This window comes from Pseudorca crassidens, chromosome 6 (assembly GCF_039906515.1).
Source record: "Pseudorca crassidens isolate mPseCra1 chromosome 6, mPseCra1.hap1, whole genome shotgun sequence".
Taxonomy (NCBI): Eukaryota; Metazoa; Chordata; class Mammalia; order Artiodactyla; family Delphinidae; genus Pseudorca; species Pseudorca crassidens.
The window spans coordinates 11,795,948-11,823,301 of NC_090301.1; the positions used below are offsets into that span (position 1 = coordinate 11,795,948).

General features: G+C 40.2%; 1 protein-coding gene and 1 pseudogene across 14 annotated transcripts in view; both read right to left on the reverse strand.

The window, feature by feature from the left end:
- RHBDD1 (rhomboid domain containing 1) overlaps positions 1 to 27,354 on the reverse strand; it is a 114,650-nt gene that overhangs the window by 29,128 nt on the left and 58,168 nt on the right. For all 14 annotated transcript variants that reach the window (XR_010944198.1, XR_010944197.1, XR_010944195.1 and 11 more), the window contains one exon: positions 20,296 to 20,439. Coding sequence is in view for 9 of the 14 variants with exons in the window: in XM_067740364.1 (XP_067596465.1) it covers positions 20,296 to 20,439 (144 nt within the window). In the remaining 5 variants the exon portion in view is untranslated. The remainder of the gene's footprint in view (positions 1 to 20,295; positions 20,440 to 27,354) is intronic.
- LOC137226139 (large ribosomal subunit protein uL29 pseudogene) lies at positions 4,571 to 5,031 on the reverse strand (annotated as a pseudogene).

Below are 27,354 nucleotides of genomic sequence, written 5' to 3' on the forward strand. Positions count from 1 at the left end.
CTTTACATTGAAAAGGTAAGAAGGAGGTACTGAAATTCAAGGAATATCATTCCAAATCTGGATTTCCTGCCACTAAATCACTTCCAAGTGATGTGCTTGATTTTATTGATTTTGCTATAACTGATTCTATGTAAGTGTCCTATACACAAGTTTACCTGATTCTTTATCATCTAAACTTACCCTCTGGTATGGTGGTTCTCAACAGATTTTGCCCCCTAAGGGAGAACTGGCAATGTCTGTAGATACTTTTGGCCGTCACAGCTGGGAGGAAGGGTGCAGGAGCATCTGGTGGGTAGAGGCCAGATGCTATTCAACATCCCACAATGCACAGGACAGCTCCACCCCAACAAGGAATTATTCAGCCCCAAATGTCAATAGTGCTCAGGTTGAAAAACCCTGCTCCAGAACAAACATGCCTGCAAATGTACACTATTTACATCAGAGAGAGGAGGGCTCAACTTGGGATCCAAGTAACAAACTGTCTTCAAATTTTCTGTACCACAAATATACCAACAGCCTAAATAAAACTACCTTAGTTTTTAGAAAAACATCAATATATTAGTGCACAAAATCTTGTAGACTTAGATATGTAAGAAAGCATATGGACGCCCTCGACGACTTCTTCCTACCTCCTTCCTTCCTTGCCTGGTTTTTCCCATTCTCCTGTTTATTTCTCTCCAGAAGGAGCTCTGTTCTTCACCAATTCCTGCATACTGGAATATTAAGTTTCAAAGATAAATTAACTTTGACAAAATTCCTTTATCAGAAGTAAATGTGAAAGTCTGAAGAATTTAGTGAGCTGGCCTTTTGCCCATATACAGAAATGATTAAAGACTAGACTGCGATTAAATTCTGAGCAGAGTGACATAATTAGCAAATTTATGAATGGGTCTTCTTTTCACAGTTCTACTGTCAGGACTAATTACTTGTATTAATTAGAACTGTCAACACATGAATATGCTTGTTGAAGCCGCTTCCTATGGTAAAATACGAGACTGGTAAATATGAAGACACTTGGAAAGATGCAAAGGCCTTCATTTATTAGCAACTCTAAATGATGCAGAAGCACTGACTGCACAATGAGCCCTGGGGATTGACTGTAAATGGATTCCTAGTTAATGAATTTGTTCTTCCTTGCTTAGGCATTATTCTTGGTTTAGCGTTTGGATGAAATATTCAATATATCACTACTTTAGAAGGACTGTAGCAAGAATAAGGAAAAAATTCTGCAAGTTACTGGACAAGTAGAGTAGCAGGGATGGTTAAGTTGAGCAAGAGAGAGTTCCTGTCTCGTCTTTGATTAGTCTGAGATCTAGTGTAAAACAAGTTTTGAGAACTGCTTAAGTGAAACGGGAAGGACAGCTGGGGGATTAAAAACTAGAGTTTGAGACCCAGTTTTAACTCTGTGTGACCTTGGGTAAGTGGACAAGTTACTAAGCCTCTCTGTGCCTTGGTTTGCTCATCTGAAAAATGGGGACAGCAATAGAACTTGTAGAGGGCTGTGATGAGCCTTAAATGTCAACATATATAAAGGGCTTAGAGCGGTGCCCAGCACAAGCTACGTGCTGGCTGTTACTGTTTTCATAATCATCACCTGGGATGGCAGCAGAAACAGAATTTCGAGCTCCAGGAACGAGATCCTTGGAACAGGACGCAGTGCTTTGGAGTCAGATAGAGTCGAGGTATGAATCCAGGCCTATTACATTTAATTTTTAAGCTTCAATTGTGCCCTACCTCATGAGTCCTTGTAAAAAGTAAATTTAAAGAAATGCATGAAAGGCACTTGCTGTGCCTGGTATATAAAAGAGGCTTGCTAAATATTAGTGCTTAAGCATTCATTACCATTATTATCTTTTTGGAGGAATCTCTGAGAGATGGAAATAAATGCCAAAAGAAAAATTTTAGTAAGTGACCTAAGATGAGTGGAGAGAGCACATGTGAAAGAGGAGAAAGGGAAATGAAGAGGATCTATCGAGGGCCTTCTCTGGGAAGGGTGCCCTCATGCCCTGTCTCAAGCGGCCATCACCACAGCCCCAAGAGCAGGGTTTAACTCCCCAGCCACAGAATCCCCATAAATCCCCTAATTACCTTGTTCACTGGTGAAGGAAAGACAGCTGGGATTCCAACTGGGGCCTGAATGGCTGCGAAGCCCACACTGTGTCAAGGCGTGAACGCCAGGCTGCAAAGGGCTTCATCACAGACTGCGGGGGAAACAGACTCTAAGCTCTTCCTACCTTTTTTCCTTCCCCCCACCTTTACATATATTTAAAAACACAGTCATCAAATTTTTGATAGGCAAAGCTTGTTCCGGCTGGCTAGGTAAACTTTACCTGATAACTACCATAAAATAACTACCATAAGACAATTTTAAATTAAAGCCGGTTAATCAATTTTTTAATCCTGTTAAGTACCAACTTGGCAACGGTCCACAAAAGAGAAAATTATTCTCGTTTTATGCTTTGTCTTCCAGAGACACACATTTCTGACACTGTGAAGATGGCCCGACTCATGGAGGCTGCAGGGAGCATTTGGGGAATGAATGAGAAGCATCTCCTAGGGTCCCTCCCAATTCAAAAAGCTAATGTTTCTGCATGCAGCAAGATGTCGATGCTAAACTTGATTTCAATTAAAAACCCATTTCTGTACAAATGTTATAAAACTAGACTAATAAAATGTAAGTTGATGACTCCTAATTTTGTCTTAAAAACTATGTGATACCTTAAAGATCAATCTGGCCAAAACTCCACAGCATCAAAATAATCAGTGCATAAAAAGAAAACCTAGTTGTAGGATGTTCTGGATCCATTCACAAGAAAGCTCGGTTAAATGCAAGACGCTGGTAAATCTGCTAGAGTTCCCAATGTCATGTTAGACAGCAAGCGGCTCCCAGCTGCTCCCTGGAGCCCCTTAAAACTTACTTTAAAGGGTAGAGCTTACCCCCTCTACTCTAGTTGCTCACTAGACAGTTCTCGAAGCAAATGCAGGTACCAAAGGATCTTACTGACAGGTAGTGGGGGATATGTGGTAGTAATGGTCAGAATGTGCACTATTACTCTTTGAATAACCCCGTTTATTTTTTTGATTGCATATTATGCTTAAAAATGAACTTGGGGGATATGGTAAAAACAGCTCTGAATGGGGAGTACAATGATGCAGATTCCAGCACTAGCTAAGGGACGGTTAAGCCGTGTGGCTCTAGCCAACACCCTCTCTTTCTAGGGTGCAGTGTGCCAAGGTGGTTAGGACCAGGCCGTTTCTAAGGCTCTTACAGAGTTATAATCTAAGAATAACTATATTAACAAGAAATCTGTAATTCTTATAAGGCCAAACCGCTGCCACAGGGCTCTTAGGCTAAGGTTGTTTGCACAGTTGCTGAAAGTGTCAACTGAGCTCTCCTCAAATGGCAGTTGTGCTGTCAGGTTATAATCGTCTGTAATTGGTGCTTTCGTGAATTGCAAACTTCCTAACCACTAGAAGGCCTGAAAAAGAATCTCATTCCTCTGTAATAAGAAACATGTTAAAAGGCAAAATAATTAAAAAAGAAAGCACACTATAAGCAATAATCATTAAAACTTACTGCTTGGGTTTCTCTGGTGGCGCAGTGGTTGAGAGTCCGCCTGCCAATGCAGGGGACACGGGTTCGTGCCCCGGTCCGGGAGGATCCCACGTGCCGTGGAGCGGCTGGGCCCGTGAGCCATGGCTGCTGAGCCTGCGCGTCCGGAGCCTGTGCTCCGCAACGGGAGAGGCCACGGCAGTGAGAGGCCCGCGTACCGCAAAAAAACAAAAAACTCACTGCTTTATGTTTACGTTAACATTCCTCATCAGTAAAGACAAGCCTAGAGAACAGAATAGACAAAAAACAAACATGCTATTTTACGATTTCTTAATAGCATGATTTCCAATAAGAATTCGTATGTGAAATATGTCGGTCTTAATGGTTTCTTTTCTTGTCATCGAAACATATTAGGAAACCATCCACAGCTTTTCCTTCCTTCTTTCCATCCATCCATCCCGTTCCTAAATACTCCCAACCATCAGTCACACTTCTCTTTGATTAGCAACCGTTTCACCCAGATAATAGCTATTTTTGTTGATGCCTTCCTAGTTCCCTCCCTCCACCTTTCCTCACTCTCTCTTCCACTTGACTAAGTTTCCTGAAGGCAGAGAATTTGGTTTTTGTTTATCTTCATTTGGGGGGAAGAGAGCTGGCTACCTTGCTCATACGTGGCACAATATGGGTTTTCCAAATACTCTAAAAATTACATAGAAAGAATTTAGAAATCTAGGTAACTACTAAAATGGATGGTACTATCTGTACCTTCAATTAAAAAAAAAGTACCCATTGTCTTCTGCTAGAGCTTCTTAAGAGCGGCGCAGAGAGAAATGGGAACCTCTCTCCGTGGCCCTCAAGGAACTCCCCACCTTAAGACCTAAAGGCCTGCGAGAATCACCAGGGGACCTTATGAAGCAGTCCCAGTACCTGGGCCCACGCTGCCGTCTTTGTGCACCTGCCCTCACCCCGCCCCACCAGCTGTATATTCTGATTTACTGGGGGCCAAGGCACTGACAATTTTTTTTTTTTTTTGCCAGTTTGTTTGTTTTATTGACACCTGGATGCTCGGGCCTTGACCGCGTACTTCCGGAGCGGGTACAGCCGCTCATTCCACTGCTGCTTCTTGGTCTTCAGGTTCTCTTCGTATTTGTTGAGCCGGCGGCACGTGGCACGCGTTTTCTTGGGCCACAGATGCAGGGGCTTGTACTTCTTGCCCTTACAGAATTTCCTGAGGTTCTCTTTCTGAGTCTGGTTAATGATGGTGAGTACACGGGCGATGGATTTGCAAACAACTTGGATCTTGGAGAGTTTGGAAGCCGCGCCGCCCGGTACTTTAGCCACGCGTAGCTGGGACAGCTCCACTTTCAGGTCCTCCAGCTGTTTCAGCAGCTCCTTCTTCTTGCCGCAAAGGTCTCGAGCCTTAATCTTGGCCATGACTGTAGAGTCAGCCTCTGCCGCCTTCTCGGAGGGAAAAAGCGGCACTGATAATTTTTTTCTTTTCTTTTTTTTTTTGCGGTACGCGGGCCTCTCACTGTTGTGGCCTCTCCCGTTGCGGAGCACAGGCTCCGGACGCACAGGCTCAGCGGCCATGGCTCACGGGCCCAGCCGCTCCGCGTAATGTGAGATCCTCCCGGACCGGGGCACGAACCCGCATCCCCTGCATCAGCAGGCAGACTCTCAACCACTGCGCCACCAGGGAAGCCCCGGCACTGATCATTTTTAAAAGCTCCCCAGGTGACTGTAACAGGAAGCCAGGACTGAGAACTACCAAAATCTCTGAAAGCCCTCCTCTAGTTACTTAACAAATGCTAGTTAACTATATGCTTGGCCTTTCACTGTCTTACAGGCCTTGCATGTACCCACCATTCATTTACTGACACACACTGCACATCAATGGTTATTCTTTTTTCAGAAATCAAGTGAGGTCACTGCTCGAATAACTTTAATTCTCCTTGATGTCAGTGAGCTGTAGCTTTCATAAATGTCCATTCTCCTTCATTTAATATGGTCTTTTCTAACTTTCCATTGAATTGGAGTATTCTCTCTATAGTTAGCTGAGTGTTACCTGGGGGCTGGAAAACAGCTGGGGATTTCACGTTCCCTAGACTTTCACAGGTCTCCACTGAAGGCCCTGAAAACACTCAACCATGAAATCTGCAGTAGAAATTCCCATAGGAAGTTTAAAGCTGACCAAGAAGTCATTAATAACCTCTACTTGAAAAACTTAATTTGAAACTTTCTGATGAATATTTTACAGAAAACTCTAACTCACTAAAATTTCTAATTTCATTCCAATAGGAATGAGTATGAATACAAAAAAAAGTTCACTAAGCTAGTAAAATACTAGTAGCATTTAGATTATTAATTATATTAATTATTATTATTATTATTTTTTTTTTTTTTTTTTTGCGGTACGCGGGCCTCTCACTGTTGTGGCCTCTCCCGTTGCGGAGCACAGGCTCCGGACGCGCAGGCTCAGCGGCCATGGCTCACGGGCCCAGCCGCTTCGCGGCATGAGGGATCCTCCCGAACCGGGGCACGAACCTGTGTCCCCTGCATCGGCAGGCGGACTCTCAACCACTGCGCCACCAGGGAAGCCCTAATTATATTAATTATTAATTAAATTATTATGATGATGACCATACCAATACAATATGAAAGGCAAAATGACGTCATGGGTAATAAGTATATAGACTCTGGAACCAAGACTCCTTGTGCTCAAATCTCAGCTCTGTCACTTATTAGCTACGGGACCACAGTTTGCCTTCCTTTGGTTTAGTCTCTTCTCTGAAATGGGTAAACAGTAACACTGCATTGGTGGTTGTTGGATTGAGTGAACACACACGCACATACACACTCATGTGCATACACATGCACACACACTAAACATGCACACATGTCACTTATAATGGTGCCTGGTGTGCTGGAACTCACTCAAATTCCATCTCTCTCCCTGCAACCCAATCCCCACACACAGCAGAGTGAGCTTAAAAGCCAGATTTCATCTTATTGCCCTCCCTACTTAAAAGTCTCAATGGTTTCCCGTTTCCAGGGTCAAGTACAAAACCCTTAAACACAACATACTGGGCCTTTCACAACCTGATTCCCACCCATCTTGCCACTCTGGTCCGACAATGAAAAATATATTGCAGCCACAACTATCGCAGCACCTACAATGGGCCACCCTCTCATCTCAGGGCCTTTGCCCATTTTCTCTGCTTCCCTTGCCCCTTTGTTCACACCCTTCACTAACTTCTCATCACATTCAGGGAAAGACCAAAATCCTTAGATGGCGCATGGTCTGGAGCCCACTAATTCAAATTTAGGATCAATACCTCGATTGCCCCAAACTTAGATATGATACATTCATTCATATGAGAAAGGATGCTCACTCCCTAAATATTTGCCTGCCAATCTTTAAGATAATTAAGGTGATAGCAGATGTTATGACGTCATTACAGTCACTCAAGAGGAAAACCTGTGAATTCTGAGTTTAGAATAAAGAGTATCCTGTCTGTATACCTCTCTCTTCTGTTTGCTGTAGGTGCAATATTTAATTTATTTCCATGTTAAATAGTTGTTTGTCTATTCATGTAACTAAAACAGCAGAGAAAGACACCCTTTTTAGAAAACACAAGTCTGGGTGTTTTTAAGGACAGTGCTCATTTGATCTCATTATTCTGCCAGTTAATTGACAGGAAAGAACATCCTAATTGCTCATTAACTCTGAAGATGTCCCCTTGTCTGGTGTCAAGGTCTAAGAGATACAGGGTACACAGCAGCTGTACAACTGCTGCTGCTTTAGGGGGACAAAGCATTAGGTTTGCACAGTTAAAAAACAGCAGATGTTCTGATATGGGTTTCAAACAATCCCATCTATTACATGGTAGAATTTGGTGGTGAGTTATTTCCCCCTCAGGCTAATAAGATGAACCACATCGCTGATTAAATATTATCTTCTGGGGCCACAAGGTTGTTTTCACGGCTACCGCTTATGGAAATCATTCTTAGTTGGACTGGAAACTGCCCAAATGCCAACTGGTTTGAAAGGCTCTCCGAGAAAGGCATTCCTTGGTGCTCTTTCCCTCTACCCACCCTTGTCCCTACGTGCAAGACCATCTGGTCCTGTGATAATAAGCAAAAGCATAAGAGACACAAGCCATCAACACAGGCCTGCACAGTGACTGTTCAGATCCCTTCCTCAAAGCATACAAAGAAACCCAGAAGTCCAGGAAACAGCTATGCCCACTTAGCAAGAAGCACTGTCTCCATGCTTCCCTGATATATAAAACATTAAGATGATAATAATTAGCAAATAGGGCTGCCAAGGGGTAAGGAAACACTGTCACAACCTGACAAGTGTCATAGTGTCAAAAGCTCTGCTCAAAACGGGCCTCGCTGGCCCTGAGTTATCTAAGCCAGGGGCTCATTTCCCTCCTCACCCCCATGTGTCTCGCCAAAAAGCATCCTCTACACAATGGTAAACTACTTGGGGCTTAAAGTTTATCTTTGTCACAGCACAGTGTGCCAAAAGAAGGGCCCTTCTAACCCCCAGAGACGCAGCTTATTTAAAGTTATAATGAAGACAGCAGGTGTTCCATACAGATGTCTCTCCTTTTAGAAGACACCTATTTGAAACACTTTATTCTCCCTTAACCTCGGTGGGCTCAGCTGCATTTTATTTCAGCATCACCCGAGCCAAAAGCAAACTGTTTCCCTTTAGTCTCACTGAGCTGAAAATTAAAAACGACTGGGTTTTGGGTTGTTTTGGTTGATTTGCAGGGAATCCTGGACGCGATGATTCCAGAGTCAACTCCCATTGCTTTCTGGTGACAATGAAAGCAATGCCAGACTCCCCAGAAAGTATGCCAGACTCCCCCGCTTTCCTTGGCGACCCAAACGGCTGAGTGCCAATCACCTCACACCTTCCAGTGAGACGGAGCAGAACAGATCTGAAAGGACTGCACTCGATAAAATGTATGCTGCTTTAACTTTTGTAAACCGTAAAGTCAAATGGAAATGCCTAGTGCCATGGCACTAAAGCAGCCTCAAACTAAGACAGGATCCAGTGTGTTCTGGAACCCTTAAGAAAGAAATCATTGTAGCAGCCAGGGGAGAGCTAGCTACCAGTAATAGGAACCACTGGTCTTCTTGCCCAAAGTGTATGGATACCTTTAGCCTGGAAGGTTGGAGTAGAGATGAGAAGGGAAAGAAGGCAACGAGCAAACAGGAAAAGTGGAGACAGGACGTCGAGGTCCTAGTCTGGATGCTCGGCTCTGCGCAATCTCCCTCAACACACTGACAGACCATAAGTAGCCCACAGAAGCTGGAGGTGAAGGTGTGAGGTGTAGTTTTCTCTGCATTTCTCTACAAAAAATGACCTGATGCCTTGATGGGATGGCACTGTGGAGAATATCAAAGAAGAGGAAGGTCAATGTTAAATATTTTTAGCAATGCATAGGTTTTCATATTTTTTCTTAATAAAGGTTCTCCATGATTTTGCAGACATTTTAGAAAATGGAGTCAAGCCAAAACAAGAAAGTAAGTCACCATAATCTTATTTCTGAGAAATAAGGATGAGTGGCATTTTGCTAAATATTATTCCAATCTTTTTTATAGTACATTTACTAGGTCTTACAAAAATAAATGAGTTTCTACTAAGACTACTGCTATATCCTGCTCATTTGACTCACTGTGAACCTGCTTCTATTTTTAGTGGCTAAGTATTATTCTAGATCATGATTTATTTCACCTATTTCCTATTGGGGCATGATTAGGCCATTTGCGAGTTTTCCAAAGCAGATGATTACAATGTAATTTTAATCAGCTTAATATTTATAGTAATCTTAATAACGCTGTGCAATTTTGGTCCTGTCTTGCAACAAAAGTAGATTTAAAAAACACAGATGTGACACAGGAAGATTGCTGGTCCCTAATTGAGATGCTTGAAGATATATAAATATATATTATGCATGACTCTCACATCTGGCTCTCCATAACGAAGTTCAACAGAATTATAAATAGTTTTGAATCCTTGGAGAACTGCCATGTGATGAAACTAGACCACTTTGAAAGCTATTTGTGATTCTATAATAAATGGAAACCAACATATGACTTGATTTTTCTCACTAGCACAACAACACAACAAAACGGATGAACACGTGCACCTCTGAGTGAGATTCAAGAGGCTGAGTAAACGACAGTGAAAATTCTCACGTGTAGTATTGATAGGTGGCTCCACATGAAATTCTGTCTTAAAGCGCACTTAGTGCAAGCACATTTATTCTTTTTTGTTATGAATCTTTTCTTTTCTAAAAAGAAAGCCACTGAAGAAAAATTGAGTCCTATTTAAATGAACAACGCAAATATCCCTAATTCAAATGTCACTACTTGTCCAGAGTAAAAACAGTATTTTCAAACTCATATGCTATGATTTTTGGTAGAAACAAATCACTGCCCAGCAGATTATTTATGATTGTCTATAGGAAGCATTTTTTTGGTGTGTGTTCTATTAGGTACCTGAGATGCCAGTTTCTTGTGTAAGAAGGGCATTCTTTCCCTAAACAAACTATTTATTTCACAATTTTTAATTAATGTCCGGAATTTTTGCTTAAAAAAAAAGACAACCCAACCAAACAAAAGAACTTAGCCAATCATGTGAGGACAACAGTAAGAGAAATGTCATTGGCATTCTACAAGTAATACTGTCTTTTTAAACGTAGCTAAGACTGTTCTATAGTGACCACACCTACCAAAGAGTTTTCAGTGTTCTGATTTCAGGATGATCGTAATGGCTAATCCACCTCCCAAAACACAAACATAACTCCAGCTCGGCCATGCGGGCTGACTATGTGGAAGGCTACAGACAGGATCATGCTGGTCTCTTCCGTAACTGACCATTCACGACAGCCTAGCAGCGCTTTTTCTGAAGAGGCCCCGACTAGGAATAGAGAAGTCTGGCCTTCTTGCCTGGTGTTTACCACTCAGAATGTGACCCCGGGCCAGCCATTTCATTTCTCTGTGCTTCTATTTCCCAATCTAAAACAATGGCTATAATTACAAATGCTTATTTCGTAGGGTTCTGTGAGGGGATGTGAACCTTCCTAGCACAGTAACCACGAGGGAAGAGGTACTGCTTGTTGACCTGGAAAGAATTCACCAGAACATTTAGTTACAGTGGTTTCTTCTGGGTGCCTGTATTATGGGTAGCTGCAAGGACACATCTCAAATGTGATGTGGTTTTTCTCCGGGTGGTGGGGTTATGGGTCACTTTTTGTCTTCTTTTTGGTGATTTGTATTGATTATTTTCCACCGTGAATGTATTCTGCTTTTATAACCAGCAGGACAAATGCTTATCCAAATTCTGAAAGACCATAATAACCGAGTTCAGGGACCCATCATCACCTGTCTCAGGCCCTCAGCACTGTCCACCCCGGGACATCTGGAATTCAGGGAGGACTCCCTGAAAAGGAGCTGAGTGCTGCTTATTCCCATGGCAAAACAAAAGCAGAATCGCACGGCAACCACAGCACGCATCTAACAGGGGTTAGCACACACACATCAGAGCAGTCTCACACACGTCATCACCTGCCTCCCTTCCTTCTGAAGACCAGAGCACTCTGTCCCTGTGGTAGGAGAAAGCTGAGAGTCCATTTGCAGCCAGCCTGGAAGGCGGATGTGGGAGCTAATTCAGGGGTTCAACTCTGCTCTAGGGTGGACACACAGGAGCCCAAGGAAACGTGGATCCAATCTAGCACCTTCCAGGAAGGTCCTGACCCCCAGGCTCTTCATGCCTGGGGAACCCAACCTACATCACAACAGCATCCCCAGGGCAGGACACCGTCCACAGTAATTGGGCCATAGATATAAATGATGGGATATTAAGTCTCTTGACTTCTCCGAGTCTGTTTCCTCATTGAGTAAGATCAGGTGTCAGATATGCTGACCTCTAAGGTCACTCTCAGTGCCAGTTATGTTTGAAAATGGTTCAGCCTTGTCTCATTCTCCATTATCTACTTTAAAAAGTAATTTAAGTAAATTAAGCAAAGGATTCAAACAATAGGTCCCTCCCCAAGACTGCAGTTATGTGCTTAAAATTATATGCTAAAGTTAGGTGGTATACATTATCTGTACTTACAATGCTTAGAAAGGAATTAGAAAGGTTCAAATAAAAAAGAATAAAATTTTATTCACTGAAAATATCAACTACTGAGTCTATGAAATAACGTCTCAAAGTCTGGGCCTTCAGCTCAAAAATAAAAAAATAGATACTGTTTTGTTTGGTTTCATATTTTAGTACAGACACAGAGAATTAGAAACCTCTTCACACCCTCAATTGTTTGATTAATAAGAATGTAAAATCCACTATAATTTTAACGCACTATTTGACATCTCTCTTCCTAATTAAAACATTTTATGAAATGGAGTTTCTTAATCACACCTATATTAATAGTTTTCTCCAATTAAGTTCGATCTTATGAAACACTGAATATACACCTCAATAACTTCGAGATTAAAAATTGTATAGATGACCTGAGTATCCAAATCATCATATTAGTAAACTTGATATTCTCTAAAATTCTTACATAACTTAGGGAATCATAGTTGCTGAAGCAGAGAATTTCATAGATGGGTAAGTAAAGTGATCAGCTCATTTCAAAAGTTACTGTATCTCTTTCCTAAATCTAATATATTGGGTAGCTGAAGTGAAGTCAGTCAGTCACTAAAACCTCCTGTCGTTCAGCAGAAAGAACAAGGTTTTTGGTTTGATAGCAAAGAACAAGATTTACTCATTTCCGTACCCTGCAGTGCTTAACAGTACCATACACAAACAAGAGGCTCCAACTGGGATTTCCTGAGGAACAGAATGAATAATGATCCAGGACAACATGATGAGTGTGCAAGGTAATATTTCCGAAACCATCAAGACTTGGTAGTCCACAAAACAGGGTCCACGTGTGGGGGAAGATGAAGGGGACATGGGTAGGTGGAATTAATTCATTAGAGGTTTGTGTATACTTTTATTGCTAAATCTACTCATTAGCATCTGAATGATCCCTTTCAATAAATGGTGATTGTGGGGTTAGGTAGCCGGAGGAAAAATTATAAATTCACATAGAGCTATTAATGTTAATTTCTCAAATATGTTTCAATTTCATGTATCATTATCTTTATTATTTTAGCAGCGGCTGAGCTACAGTTAATCTTTTTAGGTATAAAACCTCCACAGAAGCCTGCTCCTTCCCAATAGGGACCTAAACAGAACTCTGGTCCACTTATTTTATTATTTCTTTTCCTGACTGGGATATATTCACATGTTCTTTTGCAGGTTTGAAACATCATGTATTTACATTTCTTTATATGCACAATTTCACATCTAGATACAGTCTCAAATATCAAACTTTACTCACTGAAATGAATATCTCCAACGTAGAGAGAAGGGAGTAAGAACCTATAATCCAAAGGAAGTGTTCTGCAATGAAACTGCTTTTAGGGAATCTGGCAGATGGCGCTTTTTCATTACAGAGAACGTTTTCCTGGGGGAAAACACACCAAATTACTTTAAAAAAAGAAGTGGTCACATGGAATGAGCTGTACCTCTCTGTCCTGGCCTGCAACACGCCTGCAAAGCCAAGCAGGCCGGCCGTGATCATTTGCATATGTTAAAAATCGCCAACTGCATTATGCCTGCACTGGGCCAGTGAAGGCTCAAATAATCATGCAACTGACGCAGATACCACCATCAAATGCATGTATTTATCAATTTAGATCTGCCTTAGACAGCTGTGTGAATTTATCTTCCAGAAATGATCTTTCATCCGTCAGCCCTGAGACCTAGATGACAAACACTCGCCAATATTCCTGACATTTCTCAATACCCGCATCTCTTTCTAGCTACGCCCGTCCTGCTCAGTCCATTACCACAGAATGGAAGAGGAATAAGCTTTGAAGAGGACCCAGTTCAACTCTCTTATTATAAAAAATAATAATAAAACAAAGGTCTGATCAGATCCAGTGACTCACACCTCAAGTAAGGTTAGTTCACTGATATTCCAGGACTGAAGCTCAGACCACTAAATTCCCATCCTTTTCTCTTTGTACCACACAATGAAAGATTAAAAGAACATGTACATAATTTATTCCATTTTTTTCAAAATTTTTCATACAACAATAAACAAGACAGATGTCATTTTTATTTACCTTGGTGTAGCCTCAATAAAAAGCAAAATATACAACACAGTTAAAATAAATTCTCTTTCTGCTTTTTATTTAAAATGTATCTGAATTGGCCCCTATGAACATATATGCCTATAAACAGGATTCAAAGATATTGTCAAGTGATCTTTTAATAATAAAAGCCCTAGATATTAATTCAGAACCCAGATACTCTTTTCCAATATGGCTCTCCTGGTAATTTTACATGTAAAGACTTAGAGACAAAGCAGCAACCAGTTTCATTCTGAAGCCAAGACCTTTGTCGTATGTCCCACCACAGCTTCACATATGGCTAGCCAGCAACCCCAACTGTACAATGTGGGGAGTGGGTGACAACTCTGCTTGATTTTCACAAGAGAGCCAAAGTGTGATTGTGGCCATTTGCCTTTCAGAAGAGTCTAAGAAAAGAAGCACACGTTACTCCACATGTCACAAGGATTTCCAGTTTTAACCAGTACACATGCTCCAGACTGGCAGATAGAAGTTGAAAAGGACACAGCTTTGTACCCAGCCACCCGCTGAACTTGGTGGCAGGCTATTTAAAAAAAAAAAAAAAAAAAAAAAAGGGCACAAATTATACATGGAAGGACGTGGGGGAGAGGGGAGAGGAAAATGCAATGAGCTAATGTTCCTAGCTGGCATCTGCCTTTTGACTCAAAGAAAGGAGATGGCTCTCGTCCAAAATTTTTCTATTATTGTGGTATCAGCTGCCTCTTGGATTCGTTTATAAGAACTGAGACTGCCAACAGAACAAGACAAGATTTCTGTTAATGGTAGTAAATGTGCAAGCTTCTTGAAATAATAGGAATTTTGATATTTCTTCTACAAAGGCTACTTTGGTATTATTATTCCTGGCATGAGCTTTAGGACTTATAATTATGGCCAGGTACTATTAAGAAATATGACAACAGCAAATTCTGAGGTTAAAAAAGTTGTTACCTTGATTCTTTAATTTACTCTTCCAATATATTGAACTAAAGAAACTAATTGGTGCTGGATGTCTCTTTCTGGACTGGCATTCTACCAAATGAATTTCTATTAGTTGGCTCTTTCAAATCTCAGTATTATTGATGACTATTACACTAACTTCTTACTCTGAAAACTGGGAATCAAAGAGAAAGAATTAAGCATTTACCTAGCCTTTTAAAAAAAGGACTATAGATTCTACCTATTTCATGAGAGAATGATCACACTTTTTTAAAAAAGCCAATAAATAAATTACTAGACAGATTATGTCTAGTAAATGACAGATTCAAACTGAGATGTAGAAAACAGGAAAAAGCATCACTACTATCCTTATAATAAACATGAATGCTGGACAATCTGCAAATCAATACCTTTTCCTGAACCCAACAGAAAGCTGAGGCAGTAGGGCAGCCAACTAGACAGAAGTCTAAAACAGCATAGGAACACTTGCTTACCTAGGACAGACTCTGCTGGACACTAACAAAAAGAATTCAGCCAAAACTGTTAAACTGCTAAAGGCTGAGTGTGAGCTGGCAAGATTCTATTCATAGAATATATAACACGGAACATACTGGGAGATGCAGTACAAAGGAATTCACACCCACTTTCAGGCTCTTCTCAGGACCTCATGTGGCCCTTGCAAAAGACATATATGAGCCCAGAGAAAGTGTCCTTTGTCCTCTGTCATTCCTGGCACAGTCCTGAGGGAAAGAACAGCAGCCACTGCAGGAAAGGTCTGCATGAAAGGCTGCCTAGATCCTTCTTCCCTATCGTCCCTAAGGAACAAAAGACTTAAATGCCTGGGAGAAAGGCGAAAGCCAAGTTTCCCTTAAGGAAATGGTGAAAACCGCCTGCAGCTTAGAGAAGGGAAGAGGAGAAAAAGAAAAAAACCCTCTAAACTGTGGAGAGGGGCAGGGATACTGAGAAGGCCACACCTCCAAACCGAGGGACACAGTGACTGCGTGGACTAAGGCTTAATCAGGGCACCCCCCGGCACTGGTCTCCACCACCAAACTAAAAAACACAAGCTAACAAGTAATAGCAGTGTGCCACCGGGGGAGGGGCGACAGAGGGGATGGAGTACCTATCCCAGCTGCAGCACAAAGACTTACAACTGAAGTTCAAGTAGACATTGAGAGGCACTCTGGCAAATCAGCCCCCACCCTAAAAACAAGGTAACATTAGAGGAATTCGAAGTCTTTGATGCACTGAGGGGACTATACAGTACCTACTCAGTATTACTCACAGTAATTCTATATAATTCACAATACTCACAGTGCTCAGTAGACAAGATAATCCATAGGGATTAGAAGATCTGGGCAACACTATCAACTCAATTAATCTAACTAACATTTGTAAAACACTCCACCCAACTAGAGCAGAACACACATTCTTTTCAGGTGCACATGGCATTTTCACCAGGATGGGCCATAAAATATCACAACCAGGTGAGATTTATCCTGAGAATACAAACCTGCTTCAAGTTTGAAAATCAAAATAATTTAGTATGTCAACAGACTAAAGAAGAAAAAGTATATAATAATCTCTACAAATATAGAATAAAAAATACTATTTTTAATAGCATACCTCTCCCTGCAGAAAGAAAGAAAGAAAGAAAGAAAGAAAGAAAGAAAGAAAGAAAGAAAGAAAGAAAGAAAGAAAGAAAGATTTAGGTATAAATTTAAGAAAATATATAAATATATGGAGGAACTGTATGTTCAAAAAATTTTAGTGGTGTGAAAAAATGATTACAACATAATACTGAATGAAAAAAAGTAAGGTTCAAAATAGTACATATCATATGGCCAACTTTTATAAAATAAACTCAAACCAAATATTTTTCCACCGGGAAAAAAGGGCTCAAAAGTAATAAAGGCCATTTAAAAAAATGTCTCCTTGGTTTCTCACTCTTAATAAGACAGTCATGAAGTGTTTTAAGGAAAATAAAATTGAAATTAATATAAACAATTTGCAAAGCTATTTCCTTTGTTGTCACCTGTTACTGTATAATGCACTTCAAGGAGTCTCTTCAGATCAGTTTCATTGGAACTAGTTCCATATGCTCTTAAAACATCCACTGAAAATGAAATTCTGTGGTCAAATAAGTTTGGAAAACATTAATTTAATAAATTGGTTTCTTAATTGTAGAACTAATTAGAATCGTCAGTATAATAGTGCCATTCTGGATCTTCAAGGGGGTATAGTTTGCAGTTTCCCAAACTTATCTGAATGTAGAACTTATGAAGGGGGGAAGTGAGTGAGTGAAAGAATGAGAGAGACAGGAAAGGAGAGAGCAGAGAGAGTTGTTTCGGCTAAAAATTGAAAGTAAGTTGCAGACATATTATTTTGCTTCTAAATACTTCAATGGGTATCTGCCAAGAATCAGGGACCTTCTGCTTCCTATCCATAATACCAAAGAAAGCTAATTTCCCAAATAACATCTAATATCTAGTCCAAATACAAAATTCTCCTGTTTCCTCAAAATTTTTCTTTTATAAGAACCAGTTTTTCAAGGTTCTCATGTTATATTTGCTTGTTATTTCCTTTTAATATAAAATCACATCCTGCTTTTTTTATGATACTCTTCCCCCCCGCCCCGCAGGAGACCAGTCTCACTGAATTGTAGAAACCTCACGTTTTATCTGATTTCTCAACTTATTCCTCTATTCCATGTATTTCCTGTATATGGACCCCTTACATTGGAAGACTTAATTAGAGTCAGGCTAAACATTTTTAGTAAGAATATGTCATAGACGGTGCTGTGTTCCTCATATGGCATCATATCAGGAGACACACAATATCAGGCCCTCCCACCAACGATGCTGCCACGTTTGATCGCTGGATTCAGGTGGTGACTGTCAAATCTCTGTTTCCCACTCCTATTAGCATGTCCTCTATGAGGTGATACTTTATCACCATGTGAATGTCCCGTTTCTTTTTTAAATTTTTACTGGAGTATAGCTGATGTACAATGTTGTGTTAGCTTCAGGTGTACAGCAAAGTGAACCAGTTACACAACGTCCGGTTTCTAAACAACCTTTTAACTAGTGGTTTACGGTGCTTGATGATCTTTGCAAGGCTACCAGTTATTTCATTGGTCTCTTGTTAATTTTTATTTACTTCTTTTAAAATTCCTTTTTAGGAAAATGTACTCTTTGTGGGATATAGTTAGGTGAGTTTTGACAAATGCAAACAGTTGTGTATCCATCACAACAACCAAGATACAGAATAATTCCATCACTCCAAAAAATTCCCTCCTGTTGTCCCTTTGTGGTACTAAATAAAGTTTTGTACAAAGTCCATGATTAGTAGGCTTGCCCTGACTTACTTAACTTTTGTGTGTGTGTGGTAGACTGGGATTAATATTTTTATCAATGATAACATTCCTACTGTATTTCTAAGATTTACATCCAAGAGAGCATATCGTATTTACGTGCAATGGACAATCCAAGATAACAAATCGGACCACAGTTCCGTTAAGATTATGGCTTGTTCCAGATTAAATTAAATACATAATATCCTCACCTCCAGTAATACTTCATGTCTCACCTGGGAGTGATTAAGCAGCTGTGTGCACAGGACTAACCTTGAGAATTTGTTAAAATACAGCCTCTGGGGCCCTGCCCCCAGAGGTTAGGATTCCGAGGCTAAGGCATGCTTGCAGTGATTGTAATACCAGTAGTCCACTGAACCTAGTGATTACAAGAATGGCCCCAATTATCCACCTCTCCTTCTGTGCAGCCCCTTTGCCATGTGACTCTGCAGCTCCTCCCATGAAGAGATGGAGTCTATTTCCCTATCCCATGAATCTTGTCTGGTCTCATGACTTTGCTTCAGTAACAAAATACAGCGGAACTGACGATGCATCAGCCCAAGTCTCACTTGTTTCCACACTCTCCCTTGGAACCCTCGCGCTGAGGCCTTGTGAATGAGCCTGGGCTGGCCTGCTGGATGATAAGTCATGTACGGCCCAGTCTCCACCATCGCATCAGACAACAGTCCGTCAGGCATGTGAAGGACGTCACCCTAGAGCAGCCAGCCTCAGATGACCACTGCAGACACCTCAGCACACCAGCCGAGGTCACGGAAGCCTGGCCCAGTGGACCCGTACACACAGGAGCAAGAGGAAATGTGTATTGTTTTAAGCCATGGGTGGCAGGGTGATTTTAACCAGTAACAGACAACTGATAGACCACAGTTCTGATACTCTTCACCCGACAAGTACTAATTTATCTCTTCCTCCCCGTTTCCTAGGTCACCCCCTCCACGCACACTGCTGCTGCTAAGACCGTATTCCCTCAATTCAGACACCAAGTAGTCACAATTTATGTATTCCCATCATCTGGTGTGATGCCTGGTACCCCCCGCCAGAGGTGCTCAGTCCTTGTTCGTGAAATGACTGCTGCCGATTCACATACACAGGTCTGATCTCATCACTCCCCTGTGCAGAACTCTTACTGGCATTTACATCATAGACCAGATCCATTTTCCACGTGGCCTATTTAATTCTAGGACCTCTGTGATCAGGCCCTAGCCTAGCTGCTCACTCTTCTTCCCCTTCTTCTCTTAATGCTCCATTCGAAAGTGAAGGTGGGATGACCACACCGCTTGCTTCTGTGTCTGAGCAGATACTGATTCCTGCCTGGAAGGACCTTCCGCATCTCTGCAAACCCTACACATTCTTGAAGGTCCAACTCGAATGCCGCCTCTTCTGTGAAATTCTGATAGATCTAGTTAAGGAAGAGCTCACCCCTTCTCACTGCCTCTAGCAATCGGCCTAAGCCTCTCCTAGGTACCTGACATTACGGTTACTTATGGCATCTAGCATGCATTTCCCCTACCAGAGATTGTGAACTTTGGGTGGTGGGGGGAGATTCCACTTTTTAACCTTCCTGTATCCTTTATCACAGTACATGAAACACAGTAAGACCTTAATAAATGTTTATTGAATGAATAGACGATTTTTACTGCTTTTTAAAAACGGTAATACCCAAACCCCGGAACAAATATGGCAAAATAAATACGGCGGTTTTCATATATCAGTTTGTAAAAGGATCTTCTGGAAAGTTGGTTAAGAATACAAATTCCTAGTCTCTGCCCACAGGAAGACTGGTTCAGCAGGCCTGCAGTGGAACCCTGAGTTTGAATTCTTATCAAGCTATTCATGTGATTTTGAGGAAGGCTTGTGGCCAACAGTTTGATACACAGCGATATATAGCCTACTTTACAGATATGAATTTCAAAGTAAACCCCTTCTTTCATGCACCTAAGAATTTTTTTTTAGGTTCCTTGACTTTAATGACAAAGCACTGAGTGCAGCAGACCTATAAAAAGAACCACTTTAACAATACATACATAGTCTGGCACCTTATTAGCTTAAGCTGCTAGGAATATGGCATCACACCCCATTCTTTGTAATCACGATCTGCACACATTTTTTCATCTACATATCCTTTTTATAAACTATTTAAAGTTTAATTTGCTACAAATAGTCCTTTTTCAGACATCTCACCACGTGAGGTATGTACTTTAAAATAAAGTGAAGGGCGCCAAACTCCTACCTTGGTCCCGGAGGCTGGCTCTTAGCGCTCTCTCCAGCTGTTCCTCTTCACTCAGTCCCGCTGTATACGCGTCAAAGTTCCTGGGTACTTCTTCAGGGTAACCTGGCCTGCCACGTGGGTAATAATCCTGATATCCAGAGTAGCCTACAGGCACAATGAAAAAGTTATGGAATGCTGCCATGGACTATTCTTTTCATACTTCCTATTTTGTTAGCAAAGACAATAAAATAATTTATGTCATTCTTTTGACTACAGTGATAATCCTCAAAATTAGAAAAGATGACCGATGGATGGAGAATGGCTCCACGAAGGTGGGCGATGACTGTCCCGTCACTGTTGTAGCCACAAGGCCGAACACGGGACTGGATATGAATGAGTCCTTATGTGCTGAAGACGAAGAAGATGTTTATTTTTTAAATCAATTTTTACTGGAGTCTAGTTGATTTACAATGTTGTGTTAGTTTCAGGTGCACAGCAAAGTGAATCAGTTGTACATATACACATATCCACTCTTTTTTAGATTCTTTTTCCATTAGGTTATTACAGAGCATTGAGTAGAGTTCCCTGTGCTGTACAGTAGGTTCTTATTAGTTACCTATTTTATATAAGAAGATATTTTGAAGACATGAGCAGTACTGGAGAGGGGACTGGAAAATGGGCTATTGACATATGGAGTGGATTCTTTCAGTTTAGAGCTACTTAATACTTGGAGTATTTTCAGTGAAGTCCTGGCTGGAGTCAAGGGAATGGTTGAACTGATAGCTGATAAAGCCTTACTGTCTGGTGGCTCCAAACAATGAGAGGCAGACCAATATTTACAACACATTCTGCCAGGCTTCTGTGCTAGGTATGATACTTCAGAGGCTGATAACTACATCGAGAAATACAAGCCAGTGTGTCTCTAATTAGAATCCTAAGTCAGAGATCATAGTTTCTATTACTAGCACTTCCGAGAAACTGGTTGCAAGATTAAATGAGAGAAGAGACAACCTGGTCATTAAATAATGCTTTAAGAATCAAACTTCGACATACCATTAATAAAGGGCAAAGTTGACTTTTGCAAGGTACTTCCATCGACCTTTTCAAGTCCGTTTGAGTTTATTCCTTACATTTTTCTTTAATCACCACTTTTATGGAATTTGTTTGGAAGATATTATTTTTCCCCACAGACGATTACCAATCTAATTCTGGTATAATGAGAGAGAAGTATGTTTGATTTTTTTTCCCTTCTCTCCTTCCATTATCACACCCTTTGAAGATGATGTTTCAAATGTTTAATTAATGTGCTTATTATTGATGAAAATTCCTACCCTTCATAAGTCTTGTGTCACATGTCTCCATATCACCCACCATAGCACATGCCTGAGTTTAAGCTTCTTATTGCTTTAAAAAGACTAAAGAAAAAAAAAAATCAAGCCAACAAGGGGAACACTGTAAGGGCAGAACCTGGTTAATTGAAATTTCATATTCAGAATTTTTGATAATTGGTCTTGAGGCTATTTTAAAATTTACTTTTGTGTTGGTTATGGAAAAAATGCTTTCCTAATATATGAGATTAAAATGAAAACAGTTAATTTCCCATAAAAAGCTTTCAGGCACTCTAAAAGTCTTTATTTTCAAATAAAAAGTGAAATGACAATAAAACACACTAGTTTCAGCTGATAATATATGTGTTTACATAAATATTTTTCATATAAAGTATTTGTGTCTATTGGTATGTTTTTACAACTTTCATGAGATATAACTGACATACTATATAATCCATCAATTTAAAGCATGTAACTCAACGGCTTTTAGTATATTCATAAGAGTTGTGCCATCAATACCATAATCAATTTTAGAACATATCTATCACCCCCAAAAGAAATCTGTACCCTTTTAGCTCTCACCCTCTGACCTTCCTAGCCCTAAATAACCACTAATCTACTTTCCATCTCTGTAGCTATGCCCATTCTGGACAATTTTATAAACAGAATCATATAATATGTGGTGTTCTGTGTATGGCTTGTTTCATTCAGCATAATGTTTTCATGGTTCATCCATGTTGCAGCATGAATCAGTATTTCATTCTTTTTCATGGCCAAGTAATACTCCATTGTAGAAATATATCACATTTTGTTTATTCACTCATCAACTGATGACATTTGGGTTATTTCTGCCTTTTGACTATTGTGAATAATGCTTCTATAAACATCTGGATACAAGTTGTTATTTGGACATATGTTTTCATTTCTCTTGGGTACATACCTAAGAGTGGAATTGCTGAGTCATATGGTAATTCTATATTTAACCATTTGGAACCACCACAATGTTTTCCAAAGCAGTTACACAATTTTATATTCACACAAGCAACATGTATGGGTTCATATTTCTCCACATCTTCACCAACACTTGTTATTAACTGTCTTTTTAATTATAGCCATCCTAATGGGTGTGAAGTGGTATCTCACTGTGGTTTTTGATGACTAATGATGTTGAGCATCTCTTCACGTGCTAATTAACCATTTGTATATCTGCTTTGGAGAACAGTCTATTCAGAGCCTTTGCTCACTCTTCCTGATTACTACAATACTCTTCTATTTATCATCTATTACAAAATCTTCTATGTTGGTACTATTTTATTTAATGTCCTTGAAAGTCACAGACATGAATGATTTAAACAAACATTAAATAAAATTGTTCAGGATTTCGGGGGCTAATCCTTTCTTCTAATGTAGTAAAAATTAATGGGCATTTACTAAATACCTCCTATAACGCAACTTCCATATTCTCTCTCACATGTTTCCCATGTCAGAATATAAACATTATGATATTTGAATCAGGATAAGGATATAAGTATACTGAATGATTTAGGACTGAAATGGGATCTGGACACAATTTTTAATAAGGACACTCTTCCTCAAATTGGTCTCTACGCAATAGAACAATCAGAAAAATTCAGCTCCCACTACTGTGTTGGGGAACACCCACCAGCAAGGTTCATATCCTGAGATAAAGACGACTGTGGCACTGCTACAAATCTTGCTTTCTATGCTTCTCACCAAAAAAGCCAACAAATAAAAAATAACCCCCCCCAAAAAAAACTTTTCTATAAGGGCAAATGGTCAAAACACAATAAATGTATCTACTTCACAAAGAATAAAAGAAAGGGGCAACCATTCCAAAACATAATAGAATATTTATGGATAAGTCGCTGAATACCACAGGATGCTTCAGTAATGCCTGAATAGAGAGACTGCCCAATTCCCTAAGAGTGCCAATTATTTTATTGCAACACAAAAAGCACATTGGGCACTTTCCCATATGGCTCATTACCACTTTCAAATCCCTGTGGAAAGTCATTTTGTTACAGAAGGTCTAAGCAGCATTTCTACCCTCAAAAATATTCAGCTCGTTCAAAATCCAAAGTAACCCCAAAGCTCTGAATAGCTATCTATGCAGATACCGGAAATACGACATACGTCTATAGAATTTCAATTGACAGGTAAATTTGCTACGATTTGAGGCAACATTTTCTTGATAGAGAAAAACATCTTTCCTCGTGTATTTCTTTTAAAATACAACCGAGCAGTGCCTTAACAAAATGTAAGCCTACAACTCTAAACATCTGAATATTATAAAATCTAATTTGGTACTTGTGAGACAAAACATGGGGAGAGAGAAAGGGAAAGTTTTAATGCCTTAAGTCAAAAAGACTAGTGTGGTTAAAGGTTCTATATCATCAGTCATAAATCATCAACAGGACCGAAAATCCCATCAATATCTATTATAATGAGAACAGGTCTCCTAGGACCAAAAATTTTCTACAGCTGTTCCACTGGCCCAATCAGATTTTTTTAAATCTTCATAATAAACATAGCTGGAAAAACCTAACAATCAAACACTTAAGATAAAAAAGTTTAAATTATATCCTGCAATGAATACTAGTTTAATATTTTTTTGTAGTTATATACTTTGGCTCCGTAATAAAAGAAATTCTGGTTATCATTATTCTATAAACTACTCCATCTGTTCCTTATACACATACCAGAATTTCACAGCAAAAGAGATCAAGAAACACCACCGAGATTAGAAAAATTGGTAACAGCTTTTTAAACATTCATGAGGTTCTCTGACCTATAAAGACTTTTCCAGCTAAGGATGGCCATATTAAGAATAAATCATTACTTGTAAGAGATACATATGCTCTCATAAAAGTTCCCTAGATGACCATTAGTATGGCCACCGGGCCTTATGTAGCTCTGCCTTTGAAGAAATCCAATCACTTCAGTGGAAGAAATATAAATATGGTAATCTTACAGGGAATAAGAAAGAAAGGTGAAAGGGGCTTTTATTTTTGCCTTTGATTCTCTGGCCTATGTGTCTGCTGTGCTTATGCCTCTTTCATATGAAGGAGGCTTTTTGCAGGTTTCCGTTTTTCCTTTTTTTTAAATAAGTTCAAAAAAGATGAAAGAAAAGTCAATACGGGAAACTTCCCTAATTTGTAAGGTTAAATCAGTAGAATGTCCATCTCATATCCCCGTACAATAGAAAAAGCAGCAGCTAGGAATCAGTGACTTGCATTTTTAGTCCTAGTTCTATAACTAACTACCGGTATGACTTTAGCCAAATTACTTAACATTTCTAAACCTCAATTCCCAGCTGTCACACAAGATATTAGGACTAGGTAATCTATGATAGTTCAAGTCATGTCTGTGCACAAGTATGTTATTATTACTCTTTTCATCCAGAGGAACATTCTTGTTTCTTTTGGAGATTTAAAAAATGAACCAGGAGACAAGCTCCTTTTCCTCTAGCAACTCTGAGGTATTAGGAGCCATGTCCTCTGCCTACTAGAGAGAACAAGGTCAACAGGAAGAGAGAAATCACAATGGGAGACAGAACCAAAATGGTCTTCCTGTACAATTCACCTCTTCCTAGTCACATAGGCCAAGAAACCTCTTCTTATACTTAAGTCAGTGTAAACTGGCCTCCATGACAAACAACCAAAAGAACCCAATGCTCTTCCAAATGACTACATCAGCTTTGTTGACAACTGATCATCACACCTCCTCTCCTCGGGTGAGTCCACAGATAGCAGCAGGTGAGCCTGCATTGTCCAGCAGCCGTTCCTCTCCTACACCAAGACCACGTTTCTAGGATTCGAAGCATCCAGATCATCATCAGCAAAAGCCTCAGAGTAAAGCCTCTCTGGGCAGCAACAGCATTCATCTCGGTAGTCCCCAAGCCAATCACCTAAGCCTATGGTTTTCGTTCCTGAACCCATTAGAATCACCTGGGAAGCTTTAAAAAAGAAAGTCAAAGTCCCTGTCTCTATCCCTATTCTAACTTAATTGGCGTGGGTTGAATTCAAGGCATGGACATGTTGTAAAAGCGCCTCAGGTGATTCATACAAACAGCCAGGATGGATAACCATGCTCCGAGCCTTTAGAACTACAGCAAAAACGTATCTTCACTATAACTCCCACAGTGTCACTCTACTGAATACATTGTTCAGTGGCACTCCAGTCCATTCTGGATAATCCCAGACAGGCTTTTTCATAAAGGACTGAAGAGCCCTTTCCTTTCATGGCTTTCCTTAACTTCTACTTACTCATCAAGACACAGCACCCCACTTCTTCTGGGTAAAACCTCCAGTGACTACAGCCCTGCTCCTTCCTTCCAGGCTGAACCCCGACTGCACTACATTAATATCGCTGAATTGAACTTCTACCTCTGCCAGGAAGGAGTAACTGGGACTGGACTAGCCCTTCTACTTAATCTTAAGTAGAAGTCTGGAGAAAATATATGAAACAAATGTTTTTAGACATTGTACAATTGGCAGTACAAGATTTTGAATCTTGAGAGAAAGGAAATAAAGGAAGCCTGGAGGCACTTTCCAGAGGTGGTGCAGGGAGCGTGAACACAATCAGATGCAGCAGGCTCCCTGAGTTGAGCTGGAATTTGCAGGGCAGAGTACAGCAAAGGAGAAAACTATGTGCATAGCAAAACCTCCAGAAATCTTCATGGGGTCGCCTGGAGATGTTGTTGAATATTAAGCCATGAGTGTGAAATTCCATGAGACCAGGCAAAGGATGCCTGAGAGCTATAAACTGAACAATTCCCAGAGCTCAGGCAGGGCTGGGAGACCTTTGCATTCCAACCAGCCAGAGCAGAGTCCCTGCTGAACAAAGGGCATTCAGGAGAGATCCCACAAAAATAACATCTCAGCCACAGCACAGAATTAACCCTAGAATAAAAGTTACTTTAGACCCACCCTCAAGAATTAAAGAATAAGCCCCAGAATGATCAAACTAATCATCAGGAAACTTAAATGTGTGCCAGAACAAAGTCCAGTTTTCTTTAAAAGGAAAGAGACTCTAGCACTCAATATCACAAAATACACAATGTCTAGCATCCAATCAAAACTCACAAGATAAAAAAAAAAAAATTGTGACCAGGAAAAAAATCAGTCTAATGAAGCAGATGCAAAAAATATATAGATAAGACAGAATTAGCACTCAAGGACTTTAGGATAGCCATTATAACTATGCCCATGATTTAAATAAATAAAAACATGAATTTAATGAGAAGAGAAATGGAGGATATAAAAGGGAACTAAATGGAACTTCCAGAACTAAAAAAGAGAGTATCTGAGAGGAAAAATTCACCAGATGGGATTGACAGCAAATTCGACATTATGGAAGAAAGATCACAGAGCTTGAACACACAGCCACAAACACTATCCAAACTGAAGCCCACACACACACCAAACAACATAAACAGAGCCTCAGAGACTTGTGGGACAACATGAAGCAGTCTAACATTGGTGTAGGTGAAAATCAGATGGGAGAGGATATTCTTTAGTTCTTTAGTAAGACAAAAGCTAGAAGAATTGATTACCAAGAGACCTGCACTAGAGGAAATGGTTACGATAGTTCTTGAGGCAGGAGAAAAACGATACTACCTGGAAATTTGGATCTGCACAGAAGAACCTTCTATTTCTGCAGATCAACTGACATAAGCCCTGGGCCCATCCCTGAGCTATGCATGCAGTGAACAGACACAAGGGAATAAAAG